The sequence below is a fragment of the Fukomys damarensis genome, unplaced genomic scaffold (genome assembly GCF_012274545.1).
Source record: "Fukomys damarensis isolate Sample0158 unplaced genomic scaffold, DMR_v1.0_HiC HiC_scaffold_33, whole genome shotgun sequence".
In the NCBI taxonomy this organism is placed as follows: Eukaryota; Metazoa; Chordata; class Mammalia; order Rodentia; family Bathyergidae; genus Fukomys; species Fukomys damarensis.
This window is the reverse complement of record NW_022900945.1, coordinates 22,048,755-22,064,515: the sequence shown is the minus strand read 5'-3', so window position 1 is coordinate 22,064,515 and position 15,761 is coordinate 22,048,755. Positions and strand designations below refer to the sequence as shown.

At 35.0% G+C, this 15,761-nt stretch overlaps 1 protein-coding gene across 3 annotated transcripts in view; it reads right to left on the bottom strand.

Moving 5' to 3' along the window:
- Positions 1-16: 16 nt before the first annotated feature.
- The window catches only part of Pkn2 (protein kinase N2), a 74,243-nt gene continuing 58,498 nt past the window's right edge, over positions 17-15,761 (bottom strand). For all 3 annotated transcript variants that reach the window (XM_010636670.3, XM_010636671.3, XM_033758175.1), the window contains 7 exons: positions 13,521-13,697; positions 8,305-8,367; positions 7,188-7,264; positions 5,541-5,683; positions 987-1,094; positions 707-787; positions 17-519 (listed from right to left, as the gene is read on the bottom strand). In XM_010636670.3, the coding sequence (XP_010634972.1) occupies positions 316-519; positions 707-787; positions 987-1,094; positions 5,541-5,683; positions 7,188-7,264; positions 8,305-8,367; positions 13,521-13,697 (853 nt within the window). In that variant the 3' untranslated portion in view covers positions 17-315. The remainder of the gene's footprint in view (positions 520-706; positions 788-986; positions 1,095-5,540; positions 5,684-7,187; positions 7,265-8,304; positions 8,368-13,520; positions 13,698-15,761) is intronic.

Genomic DNA, 15,761 nt, shown 5'->3' with positions numbered 1-15,761 from the left:
TGGTTTTTTTCTGTAATTAAAAAAAAAAAAAAAAAAGACTATTGATCCAAAAGTATTCCTTTGTGATGGGTTTTCATGGCCAATGCTCATTCAGCCTAAACTCCATGAAACTGTTTCCAGTGCTCATATTTACTTTCAAAAACATCGAGAAGCCACTTTTGAAGAAGGTATTAAAATAGAGTACTTTTAAAGAAATCTTCATTTTTAAAAAAAAAAAAAAACTCCAGCTACTGGTGGCACAGACAGCAAATGAAGAATTGCTATTTTTAAGAGGTCTTGTGAGTCGGTCTGCATGGTTTCACAGTATCTAGCACATTAACACCAATCAGCAATGTAGTCAAAGTCTCTGAACATTTCTTGCTCCTCTTCTGAAAGTATCCGTGGTTCTCGAGGTGGAGTCAGAATAGGTGCTTCTGAGGTAAATTCATCATCAAAATTACTAACATCCTCCCGTCCTCTAATGGTAGGGACAAATGGCGGCTTTACTTTTTTGTCCATCAAAGCACTCCAATCAATTAGCTGAATCACAAAATACAGAGCCTGGTTAGTCTCCTACTCCTAAGTGTTCTAGCTTCATTAAAAACAAAAACAAAAGGGCCGGGGATTTAGCTCAGTGGTTCTGCCACCTGCCTTGCAAGCCCAAAGACCTGAGTTCAATCCCCGGTATCAAAAAAAAAAGAAATCCTCTGAACTTTATCATACTTACCCGGAAAAATGGATGCTTTTTTACATCCTCTGCATCTTTCTCACCAGCTCCAAGGCGCCGCTCGGGATTTCTTCTTAATAGCTGATGCAACATAAAGTCAAAAGTTAAAAACAATAAAACAAACTTCACTGATAAGCATTCTCATAATTTTCAAAAAATTGTTTGTATGATTTATATAAACTACATAACATTTATGAACTACAAAACTTCTGAAGTTCTGAAGGAAAATTTCCTTCAGTATAAAAAAATTTAATCAGTATTTTAGAAAAAAAATTCTTACCCTTCTCATTATGGAAATGGCCTCTGTCGACAAGAATCTTGGGTACCTTACTTCATCATTCACAATACTGTCAAAAACCTCCTCTTCATCATCACCAGGAAAGGGAGACTAGAAGAAAGTTTCAATATAGTAAAGTCTTATCATCTAGTCGAAGTACAACCAAGATTCAGGCAGTATAAAACAAACAAACATACAAACAAACAAAACCAAAAATGACAACCAAACCTGCACACAAACAAGAACTATAAGTCACAATAATTATGTATCTAGTACCTAGAGGATAAACTATATCTTGAAATCTTTATTTTTATAGAGCCTACAAAAACTTGGGAAAATCACGCTATATCAGTTTTCATTTAATTCCACTCCATTTTATTTCACTCACTTATTCATCCATCTGGAGAGTCAATATTCAAGACTGTCTATTGGGCAGTGGGAATATTTAACAGACACAATTTTCAGAAAGTTCAATCTTGTGGAGAGATACAAGGAAATGGGTAATGTAAATGTGGTGTTACAAAAGAGAAAATCAGAGTCTGGAGAAACATCAGATATGGATGTGCTTTGGATTTCAAAGTCAAGAGTAAATTAATCATGGCCAAAGCATAATTAGAGAGCAAGGAGTGCTGATGCACAGCTGTAATTCCGGCACTTGGGAGGCTGAAGCAAGAGGATTGCCGTAAGTTTGAGGTCAGCTGAGGCTACATAGTTCAAGAACATACTGAACTACATAGTAGAATGCAGAGAAGGCAGGCATGCAGGCAGGCAGGCAAGCAGGACACACACACGCATGCAATTAAGAGATCAGCAGGTATAATGGCTGCGCTAAGAAGCAGCTGCTAACAAAATTAAACTGAAGGGACTGAAAAAAGCATACATTAAGGGCCAGGGATTTAGCTCAGTGGGCCATTCCCGCCTCATAAGCACAAGGTCCTGAGTTTGATCCTCAGTAAAAAAAAACCAAAACAATAAACAGGACACTTCAGTAAGCACAAGATAAAAGTCAATGCTTATAATGACCTTGAAAAAAGTAGATGCCTTTGTGTTCAGTATGACAGTTTGATGTGTAAAGGGATAAATAATTCTTGACAATGCTGACTACTTATTTAGCTATCAAGTATGATTTATGGCCTCTGAATTTCAGATGGCTTAGAGTTTACTCAGCAATTTTCAAAATAAAAAAACAAAACAAAAAAGCAAAAACAAAGCTGGGTGAGGTGGTGCATGCCTGTAATTCCAGCACTCAGAAGGCTGAGACAGGGAGGATTTTTGTGATCTGGAGGCCACTCTGGCCTCCACAGTGAGTTCAAGACCATCCTGAAATATAAAGCGAGACTGTTTTAAAACAGTAATTTTCAAAATCAATGTCTAAATATCATTTTTCTAAGTATTATTTAATATCTAAAAATCACCAAAACAAGTCAGTATCTTTAAACCTGTTTTCTAAATGGGGCAATGTAATCTTACTTAGCCTTATTAGGTTGAATTTGGCTGCTTGCTTCCCGCAAAGTATTTAAGAATGAAAGTCAAGCAGACAAAATTAATGGAAAGGGAGCAATCTTTAATCTGAAAAATCTGTGAGAACAAATGCAGAACCCAATTCCCTAAGGCTGAGCTGTCAATATTATTGTTCATAACTAAGAACATTTTAAACCTTTGAGTTTCCAAAACCTTAGCTTATTCATTCACTCATTCAAAATACATAACTCAAATATTTACTACGTGGGACAATCTCATTTCTTTCAGGAATTGAAAAAGCAAGTCAAGGGAAAATTCTATTTCACAAGCCTTCTCAATTAGAATTTCAAGTGGAAATACAGAAAGAGCTGTTCTGTCCTCTGCTTGAACAATTCTGTACTTGAAAGCTGTCACTCCACAAGTCTCTCAACAGCAAAGAAACATCTACATATCTGTTAGTAAGTTTGCGTAGCTTGTGTCTAACGGCTAACAACAGACACTACCAGGTGAGTTTTATGCACAGTAAGAAGATCCAGTTGCTTGTTCAGACCTCAACTTTGCAGTACCCAACACCAGGGTCCAACATTACTCTAAACCTCTTTGGCACAGGAAAAAGCGGACCTAAGAGTTTATCCCTAAGTCTTTCCAGTCCCCTAAACTAACAAAAGTATACATGTACATATCTGAAGATACATGATATATCCAATGGATTTTCAATTATTTATAATAGCACAAAACAGACACAAACTTTATTTGAGCCATACTTTCACTACAGTTTAAAGAAAAGTTATCACTAAAGTTTCACAAAGGTTATACAATTATAAAGTACACTGATGAGTTAGTTTCAAGTTTAATTCTTTTCCTAACTACCCTCCTCTGAGTATACTAAAGAGAAATGAAATTACAAAAAGCAACTGGGAAGGAATAGCTAGACCCATTATTCTAGATAATTAAGAGCTCTATCAACTAGAAACTGAAAAGCTATGAAACACAAGTTTCCGCCCTTATCTCTGCCAAACCCCACACTACCTTTAGAATTGGAGAAAACAGAATCAGCAGGCTATTAATTCTGTAGCATCGTGCAATAAACTCACATTTTTGCATGCCATCTCTAATGTGTACATTAAATTCTAAACAACTACATACTTTTTGGTAACAACTAAATTTCATACTTACTTGAATACTACATTTAAAAAACAAAGCAACAAAAATGTTACTTTTTTAAAAAGGCAGGGGAGCTGGGAATGGTGGCACATGTTTGTAATTCCAGCGCTCTGGGAGGCTGAGGCAGGAAGATTACAATTTGGAGTCCAGCTTGGGCAACCTAGCAACTTAGATCCTCTCACAAAATAAAAAATTTTAAAAAGGCTGGGATATAGCTCAGTGGGAACGTCCTAGGTTCACTCTCCAGTAATGAAAAATAGATACGTAGGTGGGCAAAGAGACAGGAAAGGGGATAGAGTCCAAGTATGCTACAACCCACAGAAACAACTATTATGAGCCTTCTGCACTCCTAGAAAGACCAGTGTGGATTGGGGCTAAAAGGGATTTTGCCATCCTTGATACCATAGAACATTCTTTCTAAATAGAGGTGAATAATCAGATCTCAACCACTGGTCTTGAGAATAAAAATAAGGTTAGATGAATTTCATACCCTACCCTGAAGCAGCAAAGCATAAAGGTTTAGACTGTGAAACCAGAGTGGTCAGAGTTAAAAATCTCACCTCAACCACAAGTGGCTTTAAGCAAGTTATTAGACTCCACTTATGGATCTGAAAATGGGCAGAAGACTAGTATGGCGCTTATTAAAGGTTGCTGAAAAATCAGACAAGCTAATATTTACAAAGCACACAGCACAATGCCTAGCACATGATTAATGCCATTGCTGTAACTCGCCATTTCTTCCATTCCTTGCCCAGAGACTGCACTCTGATTCAACATACCAAAGGGGGCTGTCTTTGGACAAATGAAAATCATTTGTGCAGGTTAACTGCCAGCAAGTGATAATAAGCACAAAAAAAAAACTTAGAAATTTTTGAAATTCAAGAATTTATTTATTCTCTCAGCTACAAACCTCTTCATACCTTGAATGTACAAGGAAGGTTGTTGGCAGTGGAAAAACTACAGAATAAAAAAAAAAATCAATTCTATAAAACCATTTTTCTTGCATTTCCAGATCAAGTCTCTCTAAAAGTAGTTTTAATCACTTGTTGAAAAGTTACTTTTCAAATTCTACCTCTATCATTCCTAACAATTTATAACACATCAGGCTCTTGTTACCTTTATTTCATATAGTTCTCTTTCTTAAATGGTAAACATTTTTATATACAACTCATTTTTCCTCAAATTTAAGTTAATCCACAAAAAACAGAGGGTGAGCCAGGTGTGGTGGTGCATGCACATAATCCCAGAACTTGAGAGGCTGAGGTAGGAGGACTGCAGCAAGTTTGAGGCCAGCCTGGGCTACAAGTCGAGTTCAAAAGACCAGCCTGAATTATGTAGTGAGACCCTGTCTAAAAAAAACAAACCAAACCAAAACAACAACCACCCCACAAAAAAACCATCACCACCAACAAAAAGAAAATGTTAAAACTTTTCAATTCTGTCTCTATAGTTTTTGAAGGTATCATTTATTTTTGACTTGCCTTTATAAGTACAGAGTGTATTTTTTTATTAGCTTCCAATTATTTTCTTCCCTATGAAATGTTTTGTTTTTTTATACCAGGGATTGATGAAATGATCAGTTTTATGATTATGACTTAAAATCATAAAACACAGCCAAAACACAATACCTATTTTCAAGGCATTCTATAGATCACATAAAATCTAAAATTATTAGGGGGCCGGGGATTGAGCTCAGTAGTCCCGTTGCCTGCCTTGCAAGCAAAAGGTCCTGAGTTCAATCCCCGGTACCAAAAAAAAAAAAAAAAAGTGGGGGGTGATTACAGAAACACAGTCAATTAGTAACATACTAAAAATATATATAAACTTTCAAATTTTACTAATGCAGAAGATACACTAGGTGGTGATATAAATGACTTGCTTTTTCTTTAAATAATCTTTCCTCTTCTCTTTTTCCTACTTTCCACTGCTTACCTCACCAACGAGCATTTCATATATAAGTACTCCAAGGCCCCACCAATCTACAGCCCTTGTATAGGATGTTTCTGTTAATACTTCTGGGGCAAGAAATTCTGGAGTGCCACAAAAGGTGCTTGTTCTATCTCCATATCCCATACCTGAAAAAGATAAAATTTAAATTATTGTTGGCAAAGAAAAAGACATAGCATAAAAATTAAAGTTGTGTTCATGGCGATCAAACTCAGATACACCATAGACTTTTTAATTGAAAAAAAAAAAAAGAAAAGGTATGGACTACTACAGAAGAAACTATGAAAACAATGGGCTAAGGGCAGATTTTGAGAAACAAAAAGTATTTCAATCAACAGTGTCCAATACAGAGAAGTCTCAGTAGAGATAAAATTTCTACCAAGTTCATCAGTTAGGATATGGTGGACATATGATAGAAATATATTTACAAAGTTGATTCATTTGTCCAACTATTTATTAATCAAATATTCACTGAATACTTAAGATACATCAAGAACCATTTTATGTGCTATGAAAACAAAGCTGAGTAAGAAACAAGAAGCTACTAGAGTAGAAAGGGAGATAGTTAACGTTAATTACAGTGTATTAAATGTATAAGTGAGCGTATCTATATATAACATGTATGCCTCATACTTCAACACTATCCATTTGGAATTGAGCAAACTTCTATCCATTTAAGACTTGGGGACACAGACTCAAAGTGATAACGAAGGTTCTAAAGACACATAGCAAGTAAGTGGCAAGTGGCAAAGACACGTAGCTTTATGGTTACTTGGTACCTAAAATCATGATTTTTTTGCTTTCTTCTTTGTTTTTGAGACAGGGTGTTATTATGGAACAAAGGCTGGCGTCAAAGTCCTGTTTCAGTCTCCTGAATACTGGGGTTAGATGTGTGTATCACCATTTCTGGCTTCTTCTTTATGCTCTTTTCTTTCCTTTTTTTTTTTGGAACTGGGAATCAAACTCAGGTCCTTGCAATTGTGAGCAGGCAGCCGCAACACTGAGCTAAATCCCTGGCCCTCTGTGTGCTTTCTTAAGTGAACTCTGAAACAAATTTCCTTAGTTAACTTCTTTCCTTTTTTTTTTGGTACTGGGGATAGAAACTGGGATCTCGTGCTTGGGAGGCAGGCAGCAGCACCACTGAGTTACATCTGTGGCCCTACTTGTTTACTTTTAAATATACAGAAAACATTCTTGAGATAGCCATATAGTTTATGTATTTTTTCCTACTTAAAATATTAATAGTTCTATAATTCACTCTGCACAGACCCAAAAGATTCAACAAATTGGTGCTTAACACTTCCTTAAAATAATGACAGACGTATATTAAAAAGAGAATCTTAAGTCTTATACTGAGATTTCTGAAATCCTGATTTACATGTATCCACAGAATAAATTGTTTTTTTTTTGGTACCGGGGATTGAACTAGGGTCCTTGTGCTTGCAAGGCAGACCACCAAACCGCTGAGCTAAATCTCTGGCCCCACAGAATAAATTCTTAATGTGATAAACAGGTTATATGAACAATCCAAAATATCTTAATACACTTAAAAATCTTTTTCCATAGATAAACTTATAAAACTACCAAATTACAAAGGAATAGATTAGAAAAGAAACTTAAAAACCCAATTACCTTCTTTGCAAAGACCAAAATCAGCAATTTTCACAAAGCCTTCTGTGTCTAGTAATAAGTTATCCAATTTCAAATCTCTGCTCAGGACGAAAAACAGAAACAACAACAACAAAAAAACCAAGTAGGTAAGACAGTAAATAAATCAGTTTAACGGGAGCCCTACTTTCTCTTTTCTACAAGCAGGCTTTCCAAGTTACAGTTTCAGATTTAAATGCTCTATTATAAACATTTTTCATCTATTATCAAGTTTATTGCTCTATATAATGGTTTCTAAGCTTTTCCTTCTGTTACATAGAAAAGGAAGAATGTATTTTAAAAGGAATATTTTCTCTTTTTGCATATTTTAATCTTAGTCCAAATTTGAAGTCTGCCTTTACACCATTATAAGAAAGAATTATGCTATGATAAGAAAGAATTATGCTATGATAAAACAGAAAGTACCAGAAGGCACAGTTAAATATTTTAAAAGAATGATTCAAAAAAGTAAAAAGTTAATTGATTACAAATTAAACCAGTCAAAAACTTTTTAAGTGCAATCATGAGGAAATGCTTACCTTGAAAACACTGTTAGAAGTTTGTGTTAGTGGTCTGCAATCTGAAAGGAGCATGTCCTTGAACAAAAATTGGCTGTCACCCACATAGTTTAATTTGGATGACAGCAAGAACTTTTTTTTTTGGTGATACGGGAGATCAAACCACATTCTTTAACTACTACTTGGCTCTACCACTGGCCTTTATCCTTAGTATCTGAAACTTAATAAAGCCTCTGGAACAAGCTACTGTACTTATCACGGGCACACAGTATAAGCAATATTGATCTACAGAGGTTTTCTGTGGCTCAGTTGAATGCAAAATATTCACAAGGAGGAACACTGGCAAACTGTGTCATAATATTCCAATTCATACTTTCACTATTTTAACTAGGAAATGGCAGAGGATTGGGAACCAAGAAGTTTATCATATAATTTTTGTGCTGATCACCTATCTTTCAAATTACAGTATGACTTATTACATGGAGAAAATTAAGAAGCTGGCTAAACATAAAATATCCTTCTTAATTATCTGTAATTCTAATTCAAACCACAGTTAAGTGATTAGGAAGAAAAATTTTACTTACCTATAAACAATTTTGTGTTCATGTAAATATTGCAACCCAAGAACTACACATGCAGCATAAAATCTGTTTGAAGAATTAAACCACGTTTAATAAAATTCACTGTTCCTGAATTCCAGGTTATACTTTTATACTTCAAAGCAAAACTGTAGTTAATTAAGTTTATAGGTATTTATTTAGTCCTTACTATGTTGTTTTTTGAGACAGGATCTCACTATGTAGTTGAGACTGACCTGGAACTCACTATGTAGGCCCAGGCTGGTCTCGAACTCATAGTGATCCTCCTGCCTCAGCCTCCCGAGTGCTGGGATTACAGGTGCAAGCCACCATGCCCGGCTTAGTCCTTACTATGTACAACATGTTAAACTAGATATAAAGGGTGAAATTAAAAAATGAAAAAGTATAGTCTTGACAACAGAAGCCATTAATTTTGCCTAGTGCAGTCACTGACCTAGTTCTGAAGGATTATAATGCAGCATAAGGATAAAAAGGACAGAGTGAGAAGTTTTGCAGTGGGAAATATAGTATAGGGTACTCCTGAAGAGGTGTGAAAAGTACAACATATCTGACAACTAATAACAAGATTCATGTGGTTAAAATAAAGGATGGGTATACAGAGAAGAAGTGGGACATTAGGTTCAAGAGACAGCCTGGATAAAGGATCTTGAGTGCCATATTGTGGATATGGAAATTTGTTTTCTTTGTGATAGAGAAACAAACCATTTTAATCAGAAGAAATGATCACATTTACATTAGGGAATTTTTCTGGATAGCAGTGTGAAGGTCGGAGCAGATTATATAGAGATTCAGAGGAAAAAAGAAGACACAAGACTTTTATGACAGCACAGATGAATGATACAGTAATAGCCACTCTAGTGGCATCTGATTAACAGATGGATTCAAGAGAAATTTAAAAATTGAGTAACATGGGACATTGTATCTCATTAGCTGTATAGGACAAAGCTGTGGGAAGAATGAAAGATAACTCTTGTTTCATCTCAGAGAAATGAATAGGTAAAGAAATACAAAAGTTATCAAAGTTTTATGGGGAAAATAAATTTGGCTTAGGTATTTTGACTCTGAATTTTCTATGGCAGGTGACAACACCTTAAAGTTTGATACACAGATTTTGAGCTCTGGAAAATTTGGGCCTAACTAGGACATTAAGTTTTTTCTTTTTTGGAAGTACTGGGGATTGAACCCAGGGCCTTTTCTTAGAGAAACATCTCTAGCTCATTTTTATATTTTGTTTGACATAGTTTGTTTTTTTTTCCCCCATATCAGGGACTGAACTTGGGTCGTTGTGCTTGTGCGGCAGGCAGTGGAACCACTGAGCTAAAAATCCCAGCCTGAGACAAAGTTTTTTTAGTCGCCTAAGGCTGAGTTCAAAATTGCAATTTTACCTCAGTCTCCCAGCGAGCTGGGATTCCAGGCGTGCACCACCACACCCATGTTAGAATATTAACTCTCCAGGCATAGGGTCATCTTTGTCTTTTTTAGTTTTTATCACAAATACATAACATAATGCCTGAAATATGACAAGTTTATTGAATGAGAATAGATGACTACATTTTAAAATATAAATCTATAGAGACATTTAGTAAAACTAAATGTCTTAGTAATACAATATTTTTTTTTATAAAATACACACAATGCTCACTTCTAAAACAACATTTCAGTCATCTATCTTACATCCATCTCCCAATTTTACTTCCATCCTTCAGAGCTAAATACCTCTGTGAGTTTGGTGAGTGTTCTTTCAAACTTTTAGAAGACATTAATATGTAAATGTTTTGCTTTTATTTTATAAAATGATAACAATTTAAAAGAATTTAAAAATCTAACTATTTAGAAATGCGTTTGTTACACGAGATCTAACATAACTTATCTGTTTTATTTTGAATAGTATTATTTTTGTTAGTTTTTTATATAGGTTCTTGCTATATAGTTCAGGCTGGCCTTAAACTCATTATGTAGCCCAGGGTAGACTCAAATTTGCAGCAATCCTCCTACCTCAGCCTCCTGAGAGTTGGGATTATAGCCATGCACTACTATGACTGGCAACTTAACTTACCAGCTAAAGGAATTACATAAAGTTTGTTAAAATAAACACGATTATAAAATTGCTCAACACAGTTATTGTAAAACAATTTTTGGTGGCAAAAAATACTGTAACAATTATAAAAATATTTTGACTTCTCTCTTTGTAAACTGATCATCCTGATATATTCAAGAAATAATTAGGGATATTGTCTAACATATATATTTCACCAAGTGCTTACTATGTGTTAGTTATTTTCATACATCAGGTGAATCTTCAAATTAAGCCTAAATACTTTACAGAACAGAAAGTAAAGTCACACAGAAAATAACAAAGCTAGGAATTGAACTATTTGATTTCGTACTTTCAGTCAATACCAATCCAGATTACTTTAGATGTACCAGGCACTCTTCCAGTGTTTTCCTAGCAGATGCAGTGCCTGCCCCTTCAAGTGAGGGGGTCAGATGATAAAAACATTAAAAATAAGCTGGACGTGATGGCGCATGCCTGTAATCCCAGCATTCAGGAGGCTGGGCAGGAGGACAGCCACATGTTCAAGGCCTGCCTGGGCTACATAGTGAGTTCAGGGCTGGCCTGAACTACAAAGGGACATCCTGCATCAAATAACCAAAAGAAAATATATACATAGATAAGTAAAGTGACTTTAGGTAGAAATAAACAGCATAAAAATAAAATGGGGGGGGCAGGGATTTAGCTCAATGGCACTGCACCTGCCTCAGAAGCCCAAGGTCCTGAGTTTGATCCCTGGTACTGAGGGGGTGTGGGAGGAAACAGGAGAGTGATCTAATTTTGGCTTAGTGATGTGGTATTTTTTAGATAGAGAGCACTCAGGAGAAGTCCATTAATGAAAGGACATTTAAGCTGGGACCTTTGTGATTAGAGGGAGTATTTTAGATTTGGAGTATTGCAATACAGCATTTTATGTTTACACTTCAGCAGGCTTGTTTCATTTGAGTATGATTTATATTCTCAAAAAGAATTAATAGTTTCTTAAGGCAGAACTGTAATTTATTTTCTGAAAAAACAAAAACAAACATAGCAAAACAAAAATAAATTCCCATGGCAGTTAGAGCAAGTACCCTCTTTTATTTTTAAGTATTCAGGGAATCAGAAGTAGCTGCCTATTACTTTCTGATTTTCTTCTTTTTGGAATGCTTTATAACACATGAGAGCAGATCCCTATTTTTTCATCTGAAACTTGAAGGCTGTAACAGTACTACTACTGTCCATTCTACACACCTATAATAGTTATGAGGAAAAGCCAATAAAGGTGTGAAAGTATGACACCTTTAATATAAGTTGCTACTTAATCAGAAGATAAAATTCATGAGTAAAAGCAATAAAGGTACTATTGAATTTATGCTTTTTATGATCTGGGTATGATTTGGAGATAAGAGTTGACTAAAGTTGTTTATGGTGTGAATGTTGTAGATGAGGGAAAAGAGAGTCAAGAATGACCGACTCCCTGTGGCCAGGGATTTAGCTCAGTGGTATTGTGCCTGCCTCACAAGCACAATGTCCTGAGTTCATTCCCTGGTACGGGTGTGTGTGTGGGTGTGTGTGGGTGTGTGGAATGGGGGGGATAGGGGATGGGATGGTTCTCTGGCCAAGAGCAGTGGCACAAGTATGTCTGTAATCTCAGCTTCAAGGACAGCCTGTAGACTTAGAACCTGTAAGAAAGCAAAAATAAAAAAGGATGGGGAGGTAGCTCAGTGCTTTCTGGGTTCAATCCTTGGTTTAAGCAAACAAAAAAAAAAAGGAAACTCCCTGCATTGTTTTTTGTTTTTTTGGTTTTTTTTTTGTACCAGGGATTGAACTCAGGTCCTTGTGCTTCCAAGGTAGGCGCCGCAACCACTGAGCTAAATCCCCAGCCCTTCTGCGTTCTATCTTGAACTGCCATTTAACAAGATGAGGGAGGCTAGAAGAGTAGCAGGTCTAGGGAGTAGTAGGTAAGGTAGAAAGGGGAATAGAAAAAATCAGGAGCTCAGTTTGTGATGTTAAGTGAGACGGTTATCAGTCTTACAAATGGAAAAATTGGCCTTGATCTGAATACTACTAGAGCTACAGGGTTAGGGAAGAGGTCAGGACTGTAAATGTAAATTTGATAAATATCAGCATTTAGAGTTGTAGCTATTAAAACCAGGAAAATAGGGGGAATAAATATATAAACTATAAATGCACATATAATCTCAACTATTATTACTGATTTTTCTGTAATAATTCTGCTTTGTTAATATACTATTGAAATAAACTAGAACAAGGGTTTACAGTGAAAAGCCTGTAAATATTGGAAGCAATATGTATACAGGTTGAGCATCCCTAAACTGAAATTCTGATATCTGAAATGTTCTAAAATCTGCAATTTCTGAGCACCAATCTACACTGAAAAGTTTTGTATTTTGGAGCATTTCAGGTATTTGGATCAGGGAAACTCAACTATGCAAATTATTTCAAAATCTGAAAACCCCCAAATCTAAAACACTACTGGTCCCAAGCATTTCAGACAAGGGATACTCAACCAGTTTCTTTTATATTCTTTCAGAGATTGTTTATGTTCAAGCAAACAAGTACTTGATGTATGTGTGTATGTACTTGTATACATGTACTTGATGGTAATACAATCTTTTAAATTATCCTGTGAAAATAGAAATATTTTATACAAGTACACAATGCAGACTCCTCTGAACATTCTTTTTAAAACTTAAAGTACATTGAGTAAAATGTTTTTGTTGTTTGATTTTTTGAGGTTAGGTCTTGCCATGTAGTGGAGGCTGGCCTTGAACTCATATCTTGCCATGTAGCACAGGCTTGCGTCAAACTCAAGGTGATCTTCCTGCCTTGGTCTCCTAAGTGCTGGGATTACAGTGTGTAATTTGTTGTTAAAATAATGGTACTGGATGTCATTTCTTAGGGAGAAAATGTGATAGAAAAAAGTGCTATTGTGTATCTAATCAATGGAATTTCAAATGTAATGTTATCAAATGGACAACATACTAAATACAAAAAGTATCTAGCAAAAGAAGTATGGAATTCTAGTATTTCTTATAATGATCTATTTTCCATTAGGAAAAAAAATCTAAAATTCACAGTGAGCTTTTTCTTTCCAACAAGAAATCAGGCATGGAAAAACTCAGACGAATGTCTAAAGCATACTCACACAGCTCTTGGTTCAGAAAAGACATCAGTATGAATGTGCATCATTAGGTCCCCACCGGCAGCATATTCCATTACAAAGCAAACATGCTCTTTGGTTTGGAAACATGCAAAAAGGTTCACCAAAAAGGGATGCCTTACACTATTCACAGTTTCAAAAATTCTTTTTTCACACATCAGGCTGTAAAAGAATGAATAGAGCCTTTAAAAAAATTTTACTTGGAAAGAACATTTTTTTTTTGTAAATAAAATTTTCCAAATATATACAATGAAAATCAAATATATACAATGAAAATTCCCATTCCTTTTTTTAGGTTCTCAAACACCCATATGTGCTCTTGAGACACAAATAAGAACTTTTCTAAGTACTTAAAACATTTTAAAGTGACAAGTAGCTTAATTCAGCTGTAGTATAATGCACAAGGAAAAAACAATTAGCAGTATTTTAAAATTGTATTTGTACCAAATGGTAAACATCCTTTACAAATGACTAAAATTTAAATTAACAACTTTAAAAATCATGAAATTATCTTTTGCTATATGTGCTATGAACTGTTCTACTATATATATGAAATACATATATGAAATATATTCACTTGTATGACAAAGTGATACAAACACTTGTATGACATAAAAGACTATATTGTTCACATTGACAGTGTCAGAGTGGCATACACATGATTATTGGTAATAGTTAATCTTTGTCTATTTGTTGAGATAGTTTTATATTCCAGGCTGGCCTTGAACTTCTGGCAATCCTCCAGCTTCAGCCTCAAAAGTAATAGGATTACAGGCATGTGCCACTATGCCCTGCTGGTTATATAGTAGTTAAAACTTTTAAAAAGCTTAATTAGAGGTGAATTATGAGAGTTCATCAGAAATTAGAAAATTTAGTAACCTGAAATATAGCAAAAAATTTAAAGTTTGTGACCAACGTAATAATTTCATGTAATATATATACAATTCATAAGCTATATATTCAAATTTAATTATATAAAATATAAAACTGAGAAGCATAAAAATTTATGTAAAAAATGAGAAAACAAGGCAGCTATGTAGAGAATTCTACAACTTGCTTCAACAAAATTCTTTGAGCAATGTAATTTTTCCATACTATCATACAAAAATCTATGAAATCACAAATTTCCCCTGTAAGAACTAAGACAAGTTATTAAAAAGAACAGTGGTCAAACATACTAATATGAAATATTAACTGGCTAAATAGCAAACCAAAGAAACAAAAAACACCTCTTTCTTTAAAAAAATATTTATTACATTAATTTGACAAATCTCAAAATAAAGGAAAACTAGGTCAAATGTACTTCTAGTAAACTTGACTGGGAACAAAAATTGACATTAATATTTTTCAAAAGCTTTAATGCTTTATTTAGTTTTTTTTTAAGAGTGTTTTTTGCTATGTAGTTCAGGCTGATCTTTAACTCACTATGTAGCTCAGGCTGGCCTTGAATACATGGTGATCCTCCTGGCTCAGCCTCCCAATTTCTGGGATTAGAGGTATGTGCCACCATGTCTGGCTAATGATTTTGTTTCTTAGTTTCTATTTTCTGGTGATAAGAACCCACGGTGGCCTTTGCACTGAGCTACATTCCTAGCCCTTTTTCTAATTTTTTATTTTGAGATAAGATTCCATTGAACTGTTAATTGCCAAGGACAAGCTTGAACTGGGTTCTCTGGTCTTAAACTCTCAAGAGTGGTGAGATTACAGGCATGCACCACCATGTTCGATAATTTTATTTTTAAATTTAAAAAAATACCTAGGCATTGTTTATTTGTTGTTGTTGTTGTTGTTCTAAACAACACTGTGGTATGTCAAAATGCAAACTAAAATCCTGAGGTTATAGAGAAACAGTGCCACTCTGTTTTATTTTGTGTCTTCTAAGAAAGAGTTAATTAGCTAGACATGGTGGCACGTGCCTGTAATCAACATTTCTGGGACACTGAGGCAAGAGGCTCAAAAGTTTCAGCCCAGCCTAGGCAACTCAGTGAACTGGGGAGACTTTGTTTCAAAATAAAAAGGGCTGGGAATGTAGGTCAGGGAGAAGGCCCTGGGTTCAAGCCCAGTGCCACCAAAATAAATAAATGAGTAATAAATAAAATAAAAAAGTTAAAAGTTAATTTTAAAGGGCTGGGGATTTGGATCAGTGGTTCTGCTGCCTGCCTTGCAAGCACAAGAGCCTGAGTTTGATCCCCTGTACTAAAAAAAAAAAAAAAAAAAAATAAATTT